We start from the raw sequence: 25,614 nt of genomic DNA on the forward strand, positions 1-25,614 counted from the left end.
CTAGCGTAGACTAGTGTCTACGCGGTCTCTATCGGCTTCCCCAGTACGGAGAGATGGTCGCACACGGCTTGCAGCGTCAACAGTAGCGTCGAAGGGACCCCGCGGTGTACTGCGAAGGAGCGGCTCCACCCGCTTGCGCTATGATAGAAACTAATACACGCGTGTTCATGGTTGACCTAGCGTAGACACTATACATAATTTTTCTCTTCTTTACATACGTGGTTAGCATTTTTGATGGTCTCTATCGGCTTCCCCAGTACGGAGAGGTGGTCGCGCACGGTTTGCAGCGTCAGCAGCAGCGTCGAAGGGACCCGCGGTGTACTGCGAAGGAGCGGCTCCGCCCGCTTGCGCGATGATAGAAACTAATACACGCGCGTCCATGGTTCATCTAGCGTAGACACTACATAACTTGTAGAACATTAACATACGTGGTTAGCGTTCTTGATGGTCTCTATCGGCTTCCCCAGTACGGAGAGGTGGTCGCGCACGGCTTGCAGCGTCAGCAGCAGCGTCGAAGGGAGCCCGCGGTGTACTGCGAATGCTCGACTCCGCCCGCTTGCGGAGAGTAGCGATGATAGGGATGAACACAAGCGCGTCCATGGGTCATCTAGCATGTAGAATAGAAAGATGCGTTATAATTAACTTGTTACTCTTATACAGAGGTTGCTATTTCGATATTCTTAGACTTATTTTTGTAAACTCACTCGTAACACAATCATATTTAATAATTATTTACTTTAGCTGAAGGGCGTAATGGGAATATTTATTTATATCACAACAAACTAGAAATCTATAAAGACACGATGCATCGACTGGCAAGTGAACTAGAGAAATTGATAGAAGAGGCGACACGGTTCCGATCCTGTATCGGTTAAGCTAGTTTACTTCTTCTATACATTCTATCCCTTACTCAGGTCCTGAATTTATTTATTACTTTACAAAATGCACTCTAACCTTGACTGCACTGAAACTTCTTGTTTTCCAGCGAGATCTTCCTGTACAGCCTAATCAATACTCTACAGAATTCTTCCGCCATATACTCTGGGCGGCAGTCATCTCTGGCACTGTCTCCGCCGCCGTTTCTTTCTTCCACTTCAATAGACGATGAAGTTGATTTCAGGTTATCGAAGAACTGAAGTCTGGACTCATCACGTGACTTGTCCACGTGACGCTTCTGAGTCATGGATTGGGTCAGTTGTGTCAAACAGAACAAGGCAGCGGCTTGGAGCTCTGAAAAAACAGTATACGAACATTATGCAACTGCCAAAGGAGCTTTTAACTTGTTATGTAATCTCGTTTATTGTGTTTAAAATTACTCATTTCGTTCCATGCGCCTGCAGTTAAGTAAAAAAATATAAGTAAAAATGTATATTTAAAATTTTAATAAAAATTTGGAAGCAAATTATTAAAATTTTAATAAAAATTTGGAAGCAAATTATTAAAATTTTAAATATAAATTGTAAATCTTAAATAGTATTACATGGGTTAGGAATAATTACAGTGGTCTGACTTTAATCCCCATAGGCTATTTCTTGAAACAATTAAATGTTTAATATCTCCAAAAGTAACAGAAGGTCTCAAAGAACATTTCCTGTAACTAAAACATGTAAGATCCACCTCAATATCCCCCATATTTTCTCCTACTACATCAATATTACTGTCTTAAATTAAAACGACATTGATAACTAATACTTAACATAATCGCATCCTACTTGTCAACTTACCAAGTTCATCGCCCTCCAGACACTGCAGCAGGAAGCAGAAGAAAGAAGTCAATCGACTCCCGCGCACGTCTTCCCACACGCTGTCGGCGGCACCGCGCTCGCTAAGAAGCGACGCTAGCAACAGCAGAGCCTGCGTTCGCGCAGATATGCATTCTGCGTCCATTTCATCTAGAAAAGTACGGATAACATTGACAAGATGTATTTTATACGATACTTCTTCCACTTTATTTTGGTATGTGACACACTCTTTTACGTTACGCTTTATAAGACTCTCTTTTTCTCTTATCGTGTGGGTAAGAACTTAGATTACAACCCTGGTTTGAAATATTGAACCGACATAGGCGTCTGAGATGACTCAATCGAATCGACTGCTAAACGTGCCCTAAGAAACACGGAGTAGGGGACATTACCACCTCTCGTTCCCATCGCTGCAACTCCTGTGTAGCCAGGATTTACAGCTCGACGGCCAATAAAAACCCAAACAGTAAAGGTCAAGTTTGTCCCGGAGAAAGTTAAACTGTCATTGGACCCGCAAAGAAATTAATGAGAAGAACATAGCCTAAAAAGTATAGTTGAGAAATAGTCTTGTAGACACAAATTTATGCTGCTATGATATTATTAAAAAGAAAAAAAATAATGAAAAGTATTTCAAAAGTGGTACTGTATTATAGTAAATAATATACATTAATAGTTTAATGACTGTAGAAAAATCGCGTTTATGTATAATAGAGATTAACGTTTTATATGTGAAACAAATACAATTACGATAAAACATATGACTCAATTTGGAAGAATTTTAAATGAATTAATTTAATGGCCACGATGAAAATTATCAAATTCTTATCATTTAGGATGTTTTTATCAAAATTATCAACAGTAAAAATTGGGTGAAAACAGAGCGTAATAAACGAAAGCAATAATTGACAAAATGTATTCTACGGGTAGTACTAATACCTAAAATAGGTACTATTCCAAGAGATGATACATAGTTGAATAATCTTGATAAGTTTATTTATTTAGAGCGAAACTTCTGATAACACTATCTATATTTGTATCTTGCGCTTATCGGGTATGACCAAGCTCGATTGCCCACCAAGATTTCTTATGCAAATACAAATATACTATTCTGATCTTCCTAAATAATCATCCTAGTAATTTCAAATCATTGGTATGAAGAACTGTTTTTTGCGAATCGTCACTTAATTTGACGAAAATTACATGATTTCAAATAATTCAAATGTAATCAATCATCATAAGCGTATTACAGAGTAAACATCCTCAATGCAAGCCATTGAATCCAATAATAAAATCAAGTTTATAATTGTACAATTGCTTTGCTTAAAAGGCGTTGTATTATTTTTTTAATATTTGTATTGAGCGGCAATTAATTGTAATTCAATGGGGTATATCACAATGACTGGTTTTGATCTATTGTGTTCCCCTCTATGTTGGAGTCTTGCCGCAGTATTTATTCATCTGGGGCGATAACTCTAACTTCATCTGCACTTCCAAAGCTATGTTAGCGTTTCTTTCGCTGGGCATCGCATGACTCAAATAGTACTATACTGAACACATTATAGTCCCTTACTGTACTTTGGTTTACCTAAAGGGCTAAGAAGGTGTGCATTCTGATCCTGCTGAATTCTTAGATTCTAGAAGGCGCTCCTATCATTGCTAAAACAAATGCTTGCTCAAAATTCATGCAAACGGTAAATAAACTTCAACAATGGGTGCTACAGCAAATGTGATCTGTTATGTATAAATTACCTTCTGGTAATGGCGTGAGCGTGAGCAGCATGTTATGCAGACAGTCCTTGGTTGAAGCGAGAGTTGCGCGTACGCAACGGTGCGACGTCGCGGCGACTAGCGCGCGACACGACGCCGCCCGCACCCGATGTATATCGGTCTTGGGACCGTTTGATAGAGACGCGCACCTGGAATCACAAACCATTTTTTGACGATTAGATTATGGGTAATTAAACATGAATATTGAATTTTTTACACGAGATATAAGGAACGAGATATTAGCAAAAACTGAAAACGTCCAGACAGTTGATACAAGTTTTTCTTAATTTGGGACAAGATGGCGTGATGTAATTAAGGATCTGAAATATAAATATATTTCAGAGCGGAACTTCAAACCGGAAAATCATTTTGTTTTTTTCATGTGTTTAATTAATTTATCAGTGTAATCTATGAAAGTTCACTCTAATGTTATTTATCTTATAGTTCTCAGAAGTCAAGGGACATCCCCGACAGTGTGTGCCCACTAGCGCATGAAACATAAGCGTTTGAACTAGGTACTCGTGCTTATTTATAAGCAAACATGCCTATCTGTAGCACCCTAAATCTCATGCAATTTCCACTATCAAGTATCAAATATAATACCTAAAAAGCAGTCTGTAAAGTCCCTTCTCGTTCCAGGCTTGCACCGGTGCATGCGCAAAGGCGCTGACGTTATGCAGCATATCAGCTACTGCGCTCACTAGTGCCGCACTAGGAGGCGGCGCGCCACGGAACGAAGTCAGGGAGGGAGAAACGTGCACATCCCCACATTTGTGCGAACGCACCTCGAGTTCCGTGAACCTTTCAAGCATGGACAAGGGCACGTTTGGCTCTGCAAATACATTAAGATTGTTAACTTAAAGAAATTTAAAACACATTAATGGCTGTAGTTCCATTAAAGTTACTAAGTAACGACTATTCCATTAACGCTTCATTTATTGAGCAAATTACTTCTGAAACAATTTATAAATGTTTATTTAGCAATACGGAACTACTAATAATTGGTTTTACTATGCATCGTGCATGTAATAAATTGAATTCAAAATTTTAATAGAAAAATTTTAGGTTTCGCAAAAACAATCCAAAAAACCGTTTGTTCTTAGCACAAACAAAACATACGTGATAAGCACATTCCTTAATCATTGTTGTGTTATCATAGTTTGATATATGGCATATCGAGCCCGCAGCAATCTCCTTTGGCATACTCAAGTGAGATAAATGCACTCCCTGATCGGAACATGAAGCGCGAAAGATAATCATTTATGTCAGTAGATGCAAATCAGCTGAAACACCATAATCATTTGCGATTTTTTTTAAAATAAAAATAAAGCAACTCAAAAAAATAGTTACCTAGAGATTTTTCGTAATCTTTCTCGTTGCAAAAGTCGACAAGTATTTCGATGCAGATGTCTAATATGTTATTAATTTTCAACTGGTCAAGACAATCGCTTTCTAAAACCTGAAAAAAATACAAGACACATTTACGCAACATAGTAGAAAATTAAAGCAATTTGTGTAGAGATGCTGCTTTCCTACTTACTAAAATGTGTTGCGCGCAATAGCGTACCTTTTAGGTATACATACATATTAACGAAATCAGCGCACCTAAAAGGTTCGAGGAATAATTTAGATACGCTACATTAGATGCGCTTGAAACTCCGCGAGCTTCGAGGTATAAATACCTCAGATATCTTATTAGTTGATATTGCTGTAGGCGTAGGGGTTTCAGGGGTCTAACTAAATGATGAAAAGGCAAACTTTTTTCAAATTATGTTTGTCTAAAAATATTAATAGCAACTGTAAACAATGTTGCGTTTGCTGTCTTGGTGTTCATCAAAAAAGAAAGACCTTCAAAGGTTATCACAGCGTTTAGTCAGTGTATTAGGAGTAACGACCCCGTGTTACTGCGTTTTAAATTGTTTACTCCCAAATCTCAGTCCTTTGTTCTAATTTAGGACAAAAGGATTGTAACAACGCAACATTTCTGGTTTTCTGGCATTACGCACAATAAAAAAAACTGATTTCATATTTTATATACATTGTGGTGTAAATATCTGGTAAAGAAAACATATTTTATTTTTGCGGATTAATATTATATTTGAGATTATGTTAAAATAGTACAATCCATATGTCATATTTTAAGTACCTAAAATGAAATAACTATTTCTTAATTACACAAAAATACTTATCAAGTAAACAATTATTTCTCATAGGTAGTCCAGTCAGACAATATTTGACGGGTAAAATAAGTACATATGAGTATAATTCGATCTAACAGATTTCAAGTACCTATTCCTCTACGAATTTATACATCTTTAAAACTTACGAAAACAAATACATAATTTACGTATCAATCCACGCATCAATTATAAAAACTTCAAAACATTAATAGTTTTATCTAACACTAATTAACCCTTCATTTGGCAGTGATGCTTTTAAGCAACAACCACTTCAGTTCAGCAAAACACTAGTAAATCGGTCGTCGACTGAGTTTTGAGTGATTTCATATTCATATTTCTGTCAGACGCCAAGATGACGCGCAATGAGAATAACAAAGACGGAAGTTTTATGATTTTGTACTATTTTATCATCTCTAATTGTTTTTGTTTTGTCTAAATTTTATTCATAATAAATCAAACTAATCATATAAAGCAATATTTGGCGTAGAAACTGTGTTTTCTAATACATGACATGCTTCCGAACCTCGATGTTGCCTAGAAGCATCAGTGCCAAACATCCAACAAAATAAGTTTAGCTTTTTGTCAATACAAAAGAGTATCAATACCCAATAAATCAATCATATATTGCATGAATAATGTTACAGAGATGGTATGGTAATTACTTTGGATGCAATTATGGACCCTGTAGGGCACAGCATTTTAGGAGAGAGGAAGAATTTGCTGTCTGTCTCTGTGTTGTCTGTCTTCACACTTATACCGCTGAACTGATTTAAGTGATAAACACATTTTTCTTGCGTTAAAGTCAACAACTATAGCAGATAACGGTAACATACCAGTTTCGGAAGCTAAAGAGAAAATAAAAAGCCAACCTTGGCTCGGCATATTGATCGTGAAGTATGATGACATACGTCATCTATCAAATGTTGGTGAAAAAGGTCATTGTCGACTTTGCGAAAATGGCCAAAAAAAAGTTTAATGCATAAAATGTGAAATACGATTGATTTTTTTAAGATTTTCATATAAAAAAAAATAATTCTATAATATATCTCAATGTTTTATTTAAGTACCCCTATTTGGCAATGTGGTAAATAAGCAACAATCGTTTTTCGCGAAAATACCAACCAAATATTTTTTTTACTATTTTTCTTAACTTTATTTGATAGTAACAATTAGGTCTAAATAGATTTTATTGAAAAAATCAAACAATTTGTGTCTTGCCAAATGAAGGGTTAATAAGATTAGAGCTCTCGCTATATTTTATTTATGACGCATAACATAAATATCAATAAGGAAAACTTCAGTTAACTAAAGTGTATTTTTACTTTCAAACCTACACTTTGCCCCAACGCGCAGTGATAAAACCCATGACACCAAAACAGATTTAGAGGACAAACATAGTAGATATTAAATTATTCTTGGTATAGTTTGACAGGAAACATTTAACTGTTTCGTATATCTGATGGTCTAATTTAATACTAATATTATAAATGCGACAGAACTCTGTCTGTCTGTCTTGCTTTCACACTTTGGCATAGAGATAGTTTGAGTCCCGGGAAAGGACATAGGATAGTTTTTATCCCGGTTTTTGAAACAGGGACGCGCGCGATAAGTTTTTCTGTAACATACAAAACTCCACACGGGCGAAGCCGCGGGCGGAAAGCTGGTAAAAACCCGTGACAGAATTTTAAGATAAAATGGACGAGCATAACAGATTATACAAATCAAATTATTTTCTTAGAAATAGTTCTAGCAGCAAACCGCAACATACAGCTGGTTTACGGTGGTTTTATTTAACTACCCACACACACACACACTTTATTATCGATATATTCTTAAGTACCACCAACTATTACAGCATCATTAACAGGCGTTCAATTATCGCTACTTAACAAGTTATGTAAGTACTATTTAATTGGATTATAACATAACCTATAGCAATGATTTTACTTAAACAAAGAGCTCTATATTACATTATAACACTACAGAAGGTACAATATAACATGTCATTTTGATTCGATAAAGTTAGTGATATTTTCAATACTGATTAGAACGCTATCTCTCAATAAAGGTGCTACGTTATATACACATGTAGGTATACATATAAGGCGATTTAGTAACTACATCTGAGAGAACATTAAAGATTTTTAATTAAAATTACTAACTTATTTCTAAAACTATAAGATGTTAACGTTGTGAGGTAAATCGACGTAATATTTACTGGAAAGAACTTCCACAGCTGCATGCTTGGCTAGTTATTGTACCCATATCGAAATGCCTAACGAATTCTTTGTCTAATAATAAATTGTAATAGATGACTATGAACAAAACAAATTAAAGTAGGTAAAACGCGGATTACTTCACTAAAATAGTCATGTCCTCTAGCACATTCGATAGCACACGCAGCCATGCATGTAGTCGGCATAACTAATGATATCGCGTATCTGACTACGTGAACCGACGAACGAAGTGGAGATGCGAGATTATTGCAGACAATAAACCAAAGGCAATCAAACATTATTGAGCTACTTAAGCAACTAAAATATTTTCGATAATACCGCTAATCTTTTGCAAATATCTCGTATATCATAAAAGCCATTACGTATAAGTGGGAGGAGTATAATTTAATTAACTTCAGCAGGCACATGGTAGCTTGATTTGGTGATTAAGTACGTCCAACAACATTCACTTTTTTGTTCACGGAAATGCCAACAAATATGATATCACCGATATTGGAGATATTGTTTTGGTCTAGTTGTAAGTTATTTTTACTATATTAACATCACGAAGAGAGAGGTTTGAATCGCAGCCAAATGCCGCCCTTGTTCTTGAGCAAAACGCTCCGCGAGTCGTACTGAATGGAAGGCGTTGTCTTCGCGCACGGCTCCAGTTCAAAGGAGCTCAGCATAACGGCCAGTCCCGCTACCGCGGTCAGTACGGCGAAGCGGGCACCTACGAATTAAAATTTTCCAGTTTAAAATCGATGTTTTGTATTCCTGTAGGATATTCATTTATAAACAAAGTTAAACTTATTCGATTCTTTTAAATTGTTTACAATACAAAGAAAAACTAACGAACTGTTTTATTCGGTTCGATCACATCGGTGGTAATTGCAATTGGTAAATAATCACATGTTAAAATATTGTAAACAATGGCTTTGTTTCCGAAATTATTCGGATTCTCAACAACTTACAACTGTTTCGTTTCATTTCTGAATCGTTGAATGCAATAATATTACAAAGCTCTTTGAAGTATTTGTAACCGTTAAAATGTAACGAATTTAACTTACCAGGGCAACTTCTCGGTCCTTCTCCAAACGCTACGAAGGCAGGAGGATTTAAATCATCTGCAAACCGGTCTGGGTCAAATTTATTCGGATTCGGGAAATATTCTGGATCCCTTTGAATGCAATATAGTGGTATGAGGACTGGGTCTTTTAATTTTATTTTTAAATCTGTCCCAGTAAGAACACATGGCGAGGTGCATAATCTGGTAGTAAGAGGTGTAGGAGGGTGCATTCGCAGCGTTTCCATCACAGCTTGCGTCGTCAAACGCATCGATGTTACCGCATCGTAATTCAACGAGCCGTGGCGTTCCATGCATTCCATTATCTCTTTCCTAATTCGGTCCTGTACATCCTTGTCTTTAGCCAACTCGTACAAACAAAACGATAAAGTTGTTGACGACGTTTCTAAGCCAGCCAGCATAAATATGAATGAATTCGACGTTATTAATTCATCTGTCATCTCGAATGCGTTGTCAGTTTTCTGCACATTTAACATCAGTTGCAGAAAATCATGTCGCTGAACGCCTGTAGTTCTTCTCTCTGTTAGAACTTGCTTGATGATCGTCGAGAAAAATGTTTCCACGTCTGGGGAATATGTCTTAAGATTCAGGCATTTAAATAATCTCGGGAAAAACGCTCGACAGTACCGTTTCAGTATAGTAGCACGGTCAGCTCTAAACATTTTTGAGGACATTTTTAAAAATGGTGAATCAGGATCCTTGAGAGATCCAGGATCGACTCCGAACGCACAGCTTCCTATGACATCGGTCGTAAATCTACTCATTAACCTTGATATATCAACCTCTTCTAAAGATTCTGCGAGGAGAGTGTTTTTCAAAGATTGAGCACAGTCTGCAATGAGAGGGAACATAGCTTTCATCTTGGCAGAAGAAAATGTGGGAGTAATTATTTGCCGCATCGCTTTCCACTCCGATCCACTCATATTCGCCAAATTTCTAAGTAGTGGTTCACGTCTAGTGTCTGTCGCCACCGACACGCGATCACTAAAATTAGAAAACTCCTTAGAAAGTACGGTCTTTGCTATATCCAAATCAATCACCATCAGCGTCGGCCGGCGTGCTTGAAATATTCCCACATACTTTTCATTTCTATATGTGTCATAGAAAAACTGCAGCATACTGGTATAAGTTTTTCGCATTGTTAAAACGGGTCCAAAGTTGCCGAAAATCGGGCATGGTTCTCTGTAAGGCACTTGTTTTTGTAGCCAATACTTGCGTCCTTTTGTAGTGTAATGGAAAATCGTCAATAGTAAGAGTAGGAAAACTATAAATGAGACGAGGTAGCACGTTACACAGAACCACATCTTGAAACGAGTTATTTTATCACAGCTCCGTAAAAGCACTTGTTTGTCCAAATCTCAGTTTTTAATGAGATGTGATACACGGGGTCGTGCGATCATGCCGGCGTTTTTGTGTGAGTAAACAAAACGATAAGCACGCGCACTCGCCGCGGAACTAGAAGGTCGGCGCGCGCGCAACAGCTCTGCGCTGCGGTCAGTCACCAATTGAAGTGTATCGCCACAGAACGCCAAGATAAACCTAGCCCTAGTACTGCGCCGGCGCACTCAAGGCCGCGCTTGTTGACGTGCGCTGCCCGTGACTCGAATATACCCGTACTCCGAACTTTACGGAGCCCATTGTATTCAGAAAGAATAAGTAATAGCGGGGATATTAAACATTCAAGCAAGTCACAGTGAGCTTGAGAATCTTGGAATCGAACGGATGTTTTTTAATGAGATTATAAACAATCGGATTTTATAGATGTCAGTACGAAAAATTTCTAAATATGCTTATATTCATGAATCGTTATCCTTGACAACCTAATTTTAAGTAAATAACTTCATATCGTCGTTTATTAATTAAGTCAAATAGCCGCATCACTTGGTACATATTTGTGCATTAAAAAACGATGCGTTATATTTTCATAACATACAATGTCGAAGTTCAAACAGTTATGAGAACAAAAAAAGAACATACACACTCAACTGTGGTTGATGCAACGACTATTGTTATATTAAACGTGTGCTAAAATGCCAATTGAATTGAACCATCAAATATAAATAACAATCGTCTAGATGTTTAGCGCTTGTTTTGATTTTTAAACAATGCGCGATATTTCACTGTTTACTAGCTGGCATTGACTGACCACTTTTCATAACAAGTTGCGGACCAACCACAAGAAATACAATGTAATCAGAGCTACATAAAAAGCATCAGCGTGGTAATTTATTATGGATGTCCCACAGCCACTGCTTACGATTTTATGTTCTAGAGTCACATTGTTTCAAATTATACAGCGTGATGTTGTTCACAAATTGACAATGTAGGTGGTCCCAATCAAACTGTAATGTACCTACCAGTTACAATGTATGAATAATTCATGGTTTATTATTATTGTATGGGCGCGATAAATCGTAAAATAATAGTACAGTCATCTGTCCTTTTCTAATAATAAAACTTTGAATAGGTACTTGCAGAACAAATCAGTACACGCCACACAGGACTCCGATAAATGAATGAATCATTTGTTACAAACTGAATGAAAGTCCGGTCAGGGATGATATTTCATTTCAATTGATAACGACATAAATTACAAAATTCCAACGCTACGTTGTTACGAATATGGATAGTATGGTCATATCTATTGTAAGTGTACTTACTATGAATTATCTTTTTAATTCTAGTTAATTCTTACGTAAATATTTTACTATCATTGTAGATTTAGAAAATGTTTATCAGGCAAAATGTATAATCCGCATTCCATAGAATGACTACTCTATAGCCATATGGCTATAAAGGAATTTTACAAGATGTTTGTTGTTTGTTTAAAAAAGTCGTGATCGAAAAAGTTATTTCCAAAACCCCAAATTTATTTAAGGTATCAGATCAAAATAAATAGCTATTAATTTTATTAAAATACTGCTTATTATTGTCCAATAAAAACATTTAAATGAATGAAACATGAAACAAACACAAAGAAAAGTTGCGGTGGTTTATCACAGAAAAACATTATAAATAACTGCCTAAGTGTACTAATTAACTTCAAATAAATACGAGTCTAATAATATTGTTAGTGTGTGTGGATATCGCATGCAAGTATAACAATAACGGGTGCACCTCCAAAATAGCGCCCAAACAAGGAACGCATAAAATATGTAATGGTACCACACGTCACGATGAAACCGCGCGGTCAGCGACCGCGGGCAGTGCATATTATTTGTAGGGATTATGCTATACTCAAGAATACAACACACGTAACATAACAACGGATTAACACGTATCGTATAATTAAACTTTTTAACAACGTCACCAGGCCAATTTCGGCGAATGGGGCAGGATATTTCTATCACTTACTTCCGTTTAGCCAAACTTAGAAAGAGTATAAAATATTAAAACTAGTCAATCAAGTCATATCTTTTTGAGATTAACATGCTTTCCAAAAACAGCTTAAGTTCCCCTAAGAGTCAACTGCATGAAAATGTTATTCTGCATCGGGCTAAGGAACTTTTATTCCCAGAAACATGCGTCATAACGTCCTTTAAACACGTGTACATTAGCGTTACGTAACTATGGCAACACTTACGTCACAATGCGGGGACGCGCGAGCCGCGATCGTGGCGAGCAGGGAAGCCGCGCCTGCGCGACACACATTAGCTTCGCGCCGATCGCTCAGGATACGGGCCGCGAAAGCACAGAGGGATTCTTCTTGTATTGCTAAATGTGAAAAAATAGAGATGAAAAAAAACATTTTGCTAATACAAAATTAAATATTAGAAAATTGCGATGAAGCTGTACACAGCTTCTACTATCGGATACATCCGATCCTACTCTAACTCCAAACGTGGACCAATATGTCTGGAATTCGGATCGCATTTAGTTTTCCTAGCACTTTGGCTATATTTATTGAGGTAAAAGCTACTTAAAATATTATTTTACGGTTAATTAATTACTAATTAAATTTTCCGGGATTAACTATTTCTTTAGATAAGATATCTCTTTAAATCATTCGTTAATGATGTCAACAATCTATACCTTGATTTTTTAGAATCCAGCAGAGATGTAAACAGACACTTTCATACACAATTACACCATAATCACTTACGTGTTCATAATATCATACACATTATTTAACAAGCCCATGAAACCAACTTTATTTTCACGTTTATACAAGTTTGAAATCAATCTTTGAAACAAATTATTTTAGCAAAATACGTGGACGATGAAAATTTGTGAAACTTGTCAAATTGACTTGACGTTTAAAATCATGTGTTATCTCCATATTGTCTATGACTTGTCTCTGACACATCAGTGCTGTAACCTGTGAGTCATAGACAATAATCTGTAAATTTAATCGATATTATTTTAAGTATTCACTTATTCCGATTACTGATTAATTTTAAATAAAAAATATACGATACTTTGTTTAATTTTCCAGCGATAACTTCGACAATATTGGAGATAACGTAAAATTATTTTTCTACTTTTAGTGTATACTTTTTCGGAGTCAGTTTAATTTTTCGTCGGTTTTATTTAAACGAAATTATTTTACTTTTTTATGCAATTATGCTTACGTATTGTTCCATTGCTTATTTTCCTACATAAGTAAATAAACTAAAAGAAAATAAAAATCTTCTTTCAATTAGTGTTTTCGCGATTGAAAAATCCGCCAGATGGCAATACGTAGACGCGAGGTCCAAATGCTGCATGATTGGTTATTTTTGACATGACATTGACAGATATGTCAAAATCCACCAATCACGCAGCATTTGGACCTCGCGTCCACGTATTGCCATTTGCCATCTGGCGGATTTTTCAAACGCGAAAACCCTCATTGATAGCATCTTAAATTACCTCCCTAGAGGAATAGAGCAACAAAGAACTGAGCGAGCGAGATGTCACTAGTAGCAACACTGTCAAACAGAACTTTTTGCAACTATTTGAAGTTTAATAACTTTACGGATATCATTGATTGTTTTACTGTCCAGTGTGTTTTTTGATTACATCTGGGCATACAGTTTGTTTCCTGTTCTCGAAAATTTCATAATCAGTTCACATTCAATGTTGCGACTTTGTTGCATATTTTTAGTATTTTGACGATCACCCGGCGATGATACGCAAGTACTACAATAATTTCACTTCGCGATTAACGAGAGGTTTTGTCGCATCACTAGTTCACAGACCAAAAATATTTTTATGTCAGTTGGCCATATTTGATGACATTTCTGCTGATTTCTAAAAAATTAGACTGTAAATCTCGAATCCCTCTAAGTGTTCCTAACTACAATAACATGGGGGCGTAGTGCGAATTTACATCAAACGTATTCGATATCGAGTGCGTAAAAAATTACATCATACAGCGTCCCTAGCTGATATTTTCAAGAACTAAAATCTTCATAGAATTTTTTTGACGCACTCGATATCGAATACGTTTGATGTAAACTCGCACTAAGCCCCCAGACCAAGCTCACTCACCCTGCATCAGGTGCGGCATCAGCTGCGGATGGTGCGCGAGCGCAGCCATGGCCGCCAGCGCAGCCGCCCGCAACTGAGCGCTCTGAGCTGCACTGCAACCCACTACAGCCTGCACCGCTTCGCTGCTCCACGCTTCGCACCATCGCTGATCAAGAAAACATTATTTCATCAACGATCAAGGTCATTTAGTCTCCATGTCTCTACTCCTTATTATTAGAGGATTTTATTAAACCTTTGTTAGTCATCTCTCATCCGCTTTGCAATGAAGGGAAGTCGAACCTTAACTTCGAAACCTTAAGTTCTTCTGATTAATTTCCTTGCAGGTCCAATGACAGTTTAACTTTCCCCCGAGACAAACTTGACCTTCACTGGTTGAGTTTTATTGGCGGTCAAGCTATGGATCCTGGCCACACGGGAGTTGTAGCGGTGGGAGCGAGAGGTGGGAATAGTCCCGTTATTGCAGGAGGACGACCTTCTTTAATTTACCAGAGGCAAAGGGTGGATTTGGTCTACACTCCCCACGCTACTCAGACGAGTTGGAGGTCCCGAACTCGCATATTTTTACCTTAGCCGCTTCTTCGACTTTCATTTACCTTTGGTAATCTGACTTTTGACAGACTACCAACAGAAATAAAAATAAGTTTATTTCAAAATATTTGTATGATATGGGCTGTAAAAACCGAAGTCAACACTCTAGTGACATCATGAGCCAACATTAGGGTTATTTAATTTAACGCTAAATAGTGCGAATCAAAAATTTTGGCAGGGGAAAATCCAAAAACAAACTCAACTACAGCTGTGTACATGATTTGACGAACACACTATACACACTGAATTCTAGTGACAGGTTGGAATTTGAAAGTAACTATTTATTATAATTTATTGTCTTTAATTGCCACACTGGCTGGAGTGATAATATTATGAAGATTTTACCTTTTTACCTATAAGAATAATCATATTACATGTTATAATGTAAAAAAATAATATTCATGTTATATTTTTCAAGTTCAAACAATAACACTAGGTACTATTAGTTAGGTATTAAATAGGAACTAAATCAATTTTATAAATAAACAGGCGCTTGATGAATTGTGTCACCGGAATTCCCATGAAGTTCTTATACTCACGACAATACAAATGCACTTAAGATTACATTTGATATTCTAAGAAACTTCTTACGTAATACCATGTATATAAATGCGTGACGATTACCGGGAACATGGATAAATAGATATCGTGTGTTTCTTGATAGGCCCTTGACGTATTTTTACAGAAATCGGGTGATGACGCGTCATCAAGGAATGATCAAAAGATACTGTAGATATGATGATAATATTCTCTGACAAAATTCTTGATAATGATTTATTTGATAAATAGAGAAAATTGGATCGGCCGTTAAAAGCTATTTTTTTATTGGTCATCTATCGCCAGCATAATAAAATTAGGGAACATAATTTCGTCATCAAAACTATTTCTTGCTTACTATCAACATTTATCTGTTATTTATCTATAAGTAAGCTTCTTAGCGCAAATAGGAGTGATAAAATAAAAGCTTTTCTTTCTATACTTCGCTATTTGACTAAGGCCCGATTCGACCAAACTTTTATCCGAGATTAACTCTTGGTATAACTGGCACATTGACAGTTTCAGTATGGGAAATATGACAAAATGTCTAATAACTGACGATTTATTCTGATATTAATATTTACTCTTGTTTGGTCGATTCCACCCTATGTAAGTTAATTGCAGTCATATTAGTTATAGGGTTGTTACTCACTTGAACCGGTATTCCTTCTTGATGTGCCTGCTTCAATAGAGATAGTAAAGAGAGTATGGCATCCAGTCGACACGCGTGCCCCTTCCTCCCTCCCCCCGATGCGCAACCACTGAGCGTTTCAGCTATGATCTTGAAGCATTGCACTAGAGTGTCTTCAGATAGCTTGCAGTACCGAGAATGCAATACGTATCTTATACAACGCATCAGTTCGTTGAGGTATCCTGCAAGACATTTTTTTAATTAAATTGTGACGAGGATGAACCTGAAGTCAGGTAAATCTAGACTTTAGGAAACGCTCAGTATTGTTATCGCATCCAATCGTCTAATTAAAAAAAAACACAGATCAATTAAATCATAGAAGCATTTAGTGTTGTGCTTGTGCATACAAAAGGTTTGAAAAACACTGGATGGTAAATAAATAAAGCATCCTCAGACATGTGTGTGTATACTGATATGTGTCATGTAATCAACTAAACAAAGCGGGTATATCCATACAATCCGTACAAACATACTTAAAATGTTTCTTTGTAAATACGTAATTATTCAGAGAAACGCAGAACACACATTATACATAGAAACACCAATACAAACAGATATTATGTTCATGCACATTGCACACAAATGTTTGCAATGTGCGAGGATTGAATACGCAACCTCCAGCATTATTATGCTGCGAAGCAATAGGCGATCATTAAGTTGACCTGAATTAACAGGCATATTATTGTCTAAAGAGACCCGAGCAAAAACAAAAGAAGACTCACCTAAAGCATGAAAATTCTTCAAGTCAACCCTCGCTAGACACGCGAGCAGTATCTTCAATAGACTCTCCAGTTTATTGCTGTCATAGTCATCATACTCCAGCAGTTTGACGCATCGCAGCAGAACTTTCACTATGTGTATGTGGAGTTGCGTCACTTCCACGCCATCTTGCGGCGTCTGCTGCGGCAACAACTGATCACGGCTAAGCAGCGATATCACGGACGTGTCGTTGCCGATGAAAGATGACTTTATCCAGGACATTGTTCCTCCTAAGACAATAAAATAAATAGGAAACTTAATGTCACTTCTGCCGCCCGTCGAGCGGTGATTGTGCGAGCGCGACAGAAATATAATTACGCGCGTGCGATAATGATGGGTAGATTGGGGTCATTGTACGAAATTCTATCTGCTCGGCGACCGGACTTAAGTAACAAAATAATAATTTAGTGTGGATTTTCTTTAAATAGTGCAGAAAATGACATTTCTAATAATACTAAGTATTAAGTCTGATACTAAATAATTACCTTCGCTAGGCACATTGTCCATATAAGCGAGTATGAAATGCATGACTGCAGTAAACAACGCTGCATCTCGGATAGAAGCGGGCGGAGCGCGTAGGAACCGGCGCATGTGTTGCCATGGCAACGCGGCAAACTGCTCCCCCGTCACCGAGGAGCGAGGCATGAGGTGCGCATAACTGGTAACACAAAATAAATAATTAATACATAATTTATGGAATCAATACTATTTTGTACAACGGTTCAGCTTGACTCCGGCTACTGATGAGTTCTACAATCGCAGGACTAACCGCAAAACGATGTCTTACTCTCATCTTAATGATGCGACAGCTGCGGTTAGCATCATTTGATGTTCCAAACCGAATACAAAATGGTGATCCTTCAAGAAAAAGATACTACTCCCTCGTGTTATGCATTGGCATTTTTTCTTCGCGGATAGCAAGACAGATACTAACTTTTCCAGCAAGCAGAACGCGTCAGTCACTTGTGCGTGCGACGTTGCATTCTCCAACGCTAGCAACGCGGCAGCGGCGGCTTATCCAGGGCTCGCGGTTCGCAGTGGGGCGCAGCGCGAAAGAACGCTAAACGCAAGCTGTGCGGGCGCATCATCCGGTTAGCTCCAGTCACTATCACACGACTAGCAGATGAATAGCAAGAGAAGGATAAATAGGTCTACTAATTTCTCCAGCAAGCATAACGCGTCAGCCACTTGCGCGTGTGAAGTAGCGTTTTTCAACGCCAACAGTGCAGTTGCGGCAGCGTGTCCAGGGCTCGCGGCCCGCAGCAGGGCGCGGTCTTGGTCTGCAGGGCGTAGCGCGAGCGGCGCGGGCGTATCAAGCCACGCGGCTTAGGTTAGCTCCAGTCACTATTACACGACTAGCAGATGAATGGCAAGGGACGGACACAGGTTTACTAACTTCTCCAGCAAGCATAATGCGTCAGCCATTTGCGCATGTGACGTCGCATTTTCCAACGCCAACAACGCAGTAGCTGCGGCGTGTCCGGGACTCGCGGCCCGCAGTCTTGGTCGGCAGGGCGTAAGGCGAGCGGCGCGGGGGGCGGGACTAAATGCAAGCTGCGCGGGCGCAACATCAGGGCACGAGGCTCGCAGAGGGATGTCAAGAGACAAGACACATAGGTTACTCACTTTTCCAGCAAGCATAACGCGTCAGCCACTTGCGCGTGCGACGTTGCATTCTCCAACGCCAACAACGCAATAGCGGCGGCGTGTCCAGGGCTCGCGGCCCTTAGTAGGGCGCGGTCTTGGTCCGCAGGGCGTAGCGCGAGCGGCGCGGGGGGCGGGGGCGCGCCGCACAGGACACGGGCGCATCAATAGGGCACGCGGCTCGTAAATGAATGGATGATGATGAACAGCGCAGTTGCGGCGGCATGTCCGCGGCTCGCGGCATGCAGCAGGGCGTGGTCTTGGTCGGCGGGGCGCAGCGTGAGGGGGGCGGGACTAAATGCAAGCTGCGCGGGCGCGTCATCAGGGCTGAGCGGATGTCAAGAGACAGACACATAGGTTACTCACTTTTCCAGCGAGCATAACGCGTCAGCCACTTGCGCATGTGACGTAGCGTTTTCCAACGCCAACAGCGCAGTTGCGGCGGCATGACCAGGGCTCGCGGCCCTTAGTAGAGCTCGGTCTTGGTCGGCGGGACGAAGCGCGAGCGGCGCGAGGGCTAAATGCAAGCTGCGCGGGCGCATCATCAGGGCACGCGGCTCGTAGAGGAATGTCAAAAGACAAGACACATAGGTTACTTACTTTTCCAGCGAGCATAACGCGTCAGCCACTTGCGCGTGCGACGTTGCATTTTCCAACGCCAGCAACGCAGCGGCTGCAGCATGACCAGGGCTCGCAGCCCTCAATAGGGCGCAGTCTTGGTCCGCAGGGCACAGCGCGAGGGGTGCCGGGGGTGGGGCCGCGCCGCACAGGACACGGGCGCATCATCAGGGCACGCGGCTCGTAAATGAATGGATGATGATGAACAGCGCAGTTGCGGCGGCTTGTCCGGGGCTCGCGGCATGCAGCAGGGCGCGGTCTTGGTCCGCAGGGCGTAGCGCGAGCGGCGGTGCTAAATGCAAGCTGCGCGGGCGCATCATCAGGGCTGAGCGGATGTCAAGAGACAGACACATAGGTACTCACTTTTCCAGCAAGCAAAGCGCGTCCACCACTTGCGCGTGTGACGTTGCATTTTCCAACGCCAGCAACGCGGTGGCCGCAGCGTGTCCAGGGCTCGCGGCCCTCAGTAGGGCTCGGTCTTGGTCGGCGGGACTAAATGCAAGCTGCGCGAGCGCATCATCAGGGCACGCGGCTCGCAGAGGAATGTCAAGAGACAGACAGGTACTCACTTTTCCAGCAAGCACAGTGCGTCAGCCACTTGCGCGTGCGACGTTGCATTTTCCAACGCCAGCAACGCGGCGGCTGCAGCATGACAGCATGCAGCATGGCTCACAGCCCTCAATAAGACGCGGTCTTGGTCGGCGGGACTAAATGCAAGCTGCGCGGGCGCATCATCAGGGCCCGCGGCTCGCAGATGTATGACAAGAGACAAGACACATAGGTTTACTCACTTTTCCAGCAAGCATAACGCGTCAGCCACTTGCGCGTGCGACGTTGCATTTTCCAACGCCAGCAACGCGGCGGCTGCAGCATGACAGCATGCAGCATGGCTCACAGCCCTCAATAAGACGCGGTCTTGGTCGGCGGGACTAAATGCAAGCTGCGCGGGCGCAACATCAGGGCACGCGGCTCGCAGAGGAATGTCAAGAGACAAGACGCATAGGGTACTTACTTTTCCAGCAAGCACAGCGCGTCAGCCACCTGTGCATGTGACGTAGCATTCTCTAAAGCCAGCAGAGCTGTGGCGGCTGCGTGTCCAGGGCTCGCAGCCCTTAGTAGAGCTCGGTCTTGATCCGCAGGGCGCAGCGCGAGCGGCGCGGGGGGCGGGGGCGCGCCGCACAGGACGCGGGCGCATCCCTCATAAGCGCACCACCAGCGGACGCGGATGGTTGAGCGCCACGCCTCGTCTGATGTCAGCCATTCTGAATAGAAGTGGCTTAATAAGGTATTTGAAAAATAAAGGAGCTTATTACAAAAAGTTACAGGCGGTGAACACATACATAAATTTATATTTGTATGGAAATGACATTTTAAATTTGAAATAACTCTGTAAGGACTGATTTTTCAACCGTCGGATAACTTTTAGCTGAAGAATAAGTTTGGCACATTGACAATTTCAGTATGGGAAAATGCCAAATTGACAAGTTTATTCTTCAGTTAAAAGATATCTGACGATTGAAAAATCTGCCCTAAATATCTTATGTCCAATATGCCTAAGATGCGCGCCGCGATAAGCGGGTATCACGCCATTTTATCGATTTTGCCCATACATTTTGACGTCGATAAAAGTTATCACGGCGCGCATCTTAGGCCTATAGGGGGGCGCTCTAAAGTGATTTTCGTGGTTATACTCTGTCGATAATTTTCACACAATACGCGCGTTTGGAGAAAACCTTGCTAATAATCTTATTAGGTAAGTATTTCTAACGTAGATTTTTGACATTCTTTTGTGAATAAATGGTTTCATCAAATCTAAAATACGTAAATCTAGATTTATCTCGCTTTTAGAAGAAAACAATGTACCTACTCTTGAAACTTTTAACCATTAAGTCCACTCACCCACAGCCGAATGGCCAGCATTAGGACTGGTCGCCCAATAACTAGTGGCTGTAAAGGGCAGCGCGCACCGCTGCGTGACGCACTCGGGCAGCGCGGGCACGCGGCGCCTGTGCTCGTCCAGCTCTTGCAGGGCGAAGCCCGACCACACTGTCAGCGCTAGTACTTGAGCTGACATCAACACGGCCGAGTCGTTGGCGGGGAACACTAGGATCACTGGTGAAATATAACAGTAATGTAAGATAATTTTTCATATTATGTGACATTGAAAAAAGAAAAAACACCCGATCGAACTCCTTGAATGCGACTCTCCTTCGCACTCACCCGCAAACCTCTCCGCGTTCGCCCCGTCCTTACCAGAGCGTCAATGTGACGTCACTGATGCCAGGTACGCAGTTAAAAAAGTTAAAACTTTCTCACCTCGGACCAGTAGAGTTGGTAAATCAGTTATCTTGGCCAAACTATGCCGGCTGGAGAAGCAAACGCTGTTCAAAATGGACACACAGCTTATGGCACACTCCGGGAATGCCAAATAATCGTCGACCATGAGTGACATCCTGAAAAGAAATAAAAAGGCATTTACACATCCACCCCAGTAGAGATTAGTTTTTTCCAGAAGACCCAGTAGCCAATGAAACAGACAGTGCAGATCAGATTTCAATTGTTTCTACATTTTAAGACAACACAATAAGAATATATGATGGGAACCATAATCTATGTACCTATAATAAAGGGAAGAAGTTAGGGCAAAAACAGTCATGAGGCTGTAAAAAATACTTTTGCTTGTAAAATTCACAATGGTGATAACAATTTTGGCAGTAGACGAGCAAATGTGTGATCACGTCAACCTCATTACCTCAGGATGGCCACCACGAGCCTCAGGTCGTCGGCCTGCAGGAAGGCCTCATGTAACTCCTGCTGTCTCATCATCACGGACAGCTGCTGCAGGGTGCTCCGGCGCAGCGAGGGCTCCAGCGTCGGCCGGACTAGGCCTCCGCCCCGTACTCTAAGCCTTGCTGGTGTCACACTGTCCACATTACCTCAGGATGGCCACCACGAGCCTCAGGCCGTCGGCCTGCAGGAAGGCCTCATGTAACTCCTGCTGCCTCATCATCACGGACAGCTGCTGCAGGGTGCTCCGGCGCAGCGAGGGCTCCAGCGTCGGCCGGACTAGGCCTCCGCCCCGTACTCTAAGCCTTGCTGGTGTCACACTGTCCACATTACCTCAGGATGGCCACCACGAGCCTCAGGCCGTCGGCCTGCAGGAAGGCCTCATGTAACTCCTGCTGCCTCATCATCACGGACAGCTGCTGCAGGGTGCTCCGGCGCAGCGAGGGCTCCAGCGTCGGCCGGACTAGGCCTCCGCCCCGTACTCTAAGCCTTGCTGGTGTCACACTGTCCACATTACCTCAGGATGGCCACCACGAGCCTCAGGCCGTCGGCCTGCAGGAAGGCCTCATGTAACTCCTGCTGCCTCATCATCACGGACAGCTGCTGCAGGGTGCTCCGGCGCAGCGAGGGCTCCAGCGTCGGCCGCACTAGGCCTCCGCCCCGTACTCTAAAGCCTTGCTGATGGTGTCACACTGTCCACATTACCTCAGGATGGCCACCACGAGCCTCAGGCCGTCGGCCTGCAGGAAGGCCTCATGTAACTCCTGCTGTCTCATCATCACGGACAGCTGCTGCAGGGTGCTCCGGCGCAGCGAGGGCTCCAGCGTCGGCCGCACTAGGCCTCCGCTCACGTACTCTGTGCCGTGCTGGTCTAATACTATGTCTTGCTTTAAAACGTCCAAGATCTGCATTAGGCCTGTTGTCTGAAAAAAATATAAAAAATAAAGCTTAGTAGTTCTTTGAAAGCTGTCACATGGAATGGAAGTTAAATAAATAAAGTTCGTTTGTTCGTTTTAGCTGTGGTTTTAGCAGAATGACGTCTACTGCTCGACAAAAGCTCCCCCGAGGATTTCGGTCCTTCGCTTCCCGCGTCCAGGTTCTTCCCGAGACCTACGCCGATTGTCGGTCTACCTAGTGGGAAATAAATAAAGTAAATTCATCAAATTACCTGTGGATTTTTTGATGGCGAACTGTTCTGGTCGATGTTGAAATCTTGCGGTTGGACGCGTCTCAAAGCGTTCATCAGAACATCAGCCCGCAAAGCTTCTTTCGGAGGTAAGTATCTCACGTCATCTGGAAATATTTTCAAATATTTGCAAGTTTCTTTATTGCCAGCCACCACCATCACGGATTTTTGAATGTGTTTTTAAACAGGGCAGGCTCGGCCTCGGTCAGATGCATTCCATTATAGTAGTAGTAGGTAGTGGAGCAATGTGGGAAGGGTGACGTACGTAACGTGTTAACAACCTAACTGTTACAGCATAGATATCAGAAAAACATCTGAAGTCATGCAGACATACACTCCGTGACGTCACTCTCCAGAGACTCGCATATGCTCCGTCTAGCAGACTCTAGTACTGACTCACCCAGTAGCAGGCAAAGCGCGTGCGCCGCGTCGAGCTGCACGGCCACGCAGCGTATGAATAGCAGCCGCGCCAATCCCGCCGCTGCCTCCACAGCAGAAACGCCCATGCACTCCGTGACGTCACTCATCAGACTTGCACACGCTCTGCCTAAAAACCTCCAGCTCTGACTCGACTCACCCAATAACAGGCAAAGCGCGTGCGCCGCGTCGAACTGCACGGCCACGCAGCGTACGAACAGCAGCCGCGCCAGCCCCGCCGCCGCCTCCACGGCAGAGACACCAAGCACTCCATGACGTCACTCTCCAGACTCGCATACGCTCAGCCTAGAAACCTCCAGCTCTGAGTTACCCAGTAGAAGGCAAAGCGCGTGCGCCGCATCTCAATGCCGCGCCAGCCCCGCGGCCGCCTCACAACAGAAACGCCCATGCACTCTGCGATGTCCATCTCCAGAGACCTGCATACGCTCTGTCTCTTTCTTCTTCTTAGTCGGGAACTCTTGTCAGAGAGGTCGTGGTTGCGCTGACGAGGTACACGGTAAGGTGTTCGATGTCATCTCCGAGCTCTGTCTAGCAGCCTCCAGCTCTGACTCACCCAGTAACAGGCAAAGCGTGTGCGCCGCGTCGAGCTGCACGGCCACGCAGCGCACGAAAAGAAGTCGCGCCAGCCCCGCCGCCGCCTCCATAGCAGAAACCCCCATGCACTCCGTGACGTCACTCTCCAGACTCGCATACGCTGCCTAGCACTCTAGTACTGACTCACCCAGTAGCTGGCAGAGCGCGTGCGCCGCGTCGAGCTGCACGGCCACGCAGCGTACAAACAGTAGCCGCGCCAGCCGCGCAGCTGCCTCCACGGCAGAGACACCCAAGCACTCCATGACGTCACTCTCCAGACTCGCATACGCTCCGTCTAGCAGACTCTAGTACTGACTCACCCAGTAGCAGGCAAAGCGCGTGCGCCGCGTCGAGCTGCACCGCTACGCAGCGCACGAAAAGAAGTCGCGCCAACCCCGCCGCTGCCTCCACAGCAGAAACGCCCATGCACTCAGCGATGTCCATCTCCAGGGATTTACATATCGCTTTGCCTGGAATTTAGAATTTTAATTATATTTTTCTAATTTAATTTTCGAGTGAACCACTTAACAACTATCCGGCTCGAAGGACCAGAAAAAGTGTGGCTGGAAAAGGTAAGCAGAGTCTGAGTTATACGGAAGCAATAAACGGTGAATTGATATAGTCGATCTTTCTTACACCATGCTACCACAAGCGACTGGGGTACAATTATATTCTGATAAGTTGGCAGCATACTTTCTTATATGAGCTTAAATAAGACCTTTCTGCACTTCCCACGTTGACTTGTGTCTCCCTCTGTCACCTCTTAGTATACATTGTGGGAGTAGTTCTCTTCAGCTTGGCCATGACCATAAGACTCACCCAGCTGCGTGTCGTGTTCGGCGCGCGCGTGCAGCAGCGGCAGCACCGGCAGCAGGCTGGCCAGCAGCCGCCACCAGCACGCCTCGCTGAGCACCAGGCGGCCGCGGAGAAGGTAAAGCATTATCTCGCTGGCACTTTTTTCCACCTAAAATAAAAATGGTATTCACATTTTACACTGTCGACATTACACCAGCTCGCACTAAGCATTTCGATAACTCTTTTATAATGCGAACAGCTAGGGAATGGAATTCGCTGTCTGCTGCTGTCTTCCAGAACACTATAATCCGGACCTTTTCAAGACGAGAGTGAATAGGCACTTACAGGGCAGATATGTACCATCCTAGACTGCATCTCACTTAACACCAGGTGCGATTGCAGTCAAATACCTGCCTTGTTATGCATAAAAAAATCACTATAAGAAAAAAAGTGTAACAAGTTCCTTAATGAATTAAAAGATGGAGCGAGAACTAATCACGTGCAAATACACTCACCGATTTTGTCTTTGACGAG

General features: G+C 42.2%; 2 protein-coding genes across 2 annotated transcripts; both read right to left on the reverse strand.

Moving 5' to 3' along the window:
- LOC135072081 (uncharacterized) lies at positions 1 to 24,371 on the reverse strand. Its single transcript, XM_063966029.1, has 22 exons — positions 24,266 to 24,371; positions 23,675 to 23,959; positions 23,257 to 23,381; positions 22,808 to 23,011; positions 22,606 to 22,766; positions 22,238 to 22,408; positions 21,618 to 21,754; positions 21,201 to 21,413; positions 20,314 to 20,563; positions 17,525 to 17,697; positions 17,003 to 17,269; positions 16,242 to 16,462; positions 14,465 to 14,609; positions 12,576 to 12,706; positions 4,860 to 4,968; positions 4,113 to 4,341; positions 3,492 to 3,658; positions 1,725 to 1,892; positions 955 to 1,230; positions 429 to 607; positions 219 to 362; positions 1 to 138 (listed from the first exon to the last, which is right to left on the reverse strand). The coding sequence occupies exons 1-22, from the start codon at positions 24,369 to 24,371 to the stop codon at positions 1 to 3; spliced, it is 3,999 nt and encodes a 1,332-aa protein (XP_063822099.1).
- LOC135071902 (cytochrome P450 6a2-like) lies at positions 6,925 to 10,507 on the reverse strand. Its single transcript, XM_063965764.1, has 2 exons — positions 8,976 to 10,507; positions 6,925 to 8,638 (listed from the first exon to the last, which is right to left on the reverse strand). The coding sequence occupies exons 1-2, from the start codon at positions 10,294 to 10,296 to the stop codon at positions 8,469 to 8,471; spliced, it is 1,491 nt and encodes a 496-aa protein (XP_063821834.1). The 5' UTR covers positions 10,297 to 10,507; the 3' UTR covers positions 6,925 to 8,468.
- Positions 24,372 to 25,614: the final 1,243 nt, after the last annotated feature.

The sequence above is a fragment of the Ostrinia nubilalis genome, chromosome 5, assembly GCF_963855985.1.
Source record: "Ostrinia nubilalis chromosome 5, ilOstNubi1.1, whole genome shotgun sequence".
Lineage (NCBI taxonomy): Eukaryota > Metazoa > Arthropoda > Insecta > Lepidoptera > Crambidae > Ostrinia > Ostrinia nubilalis.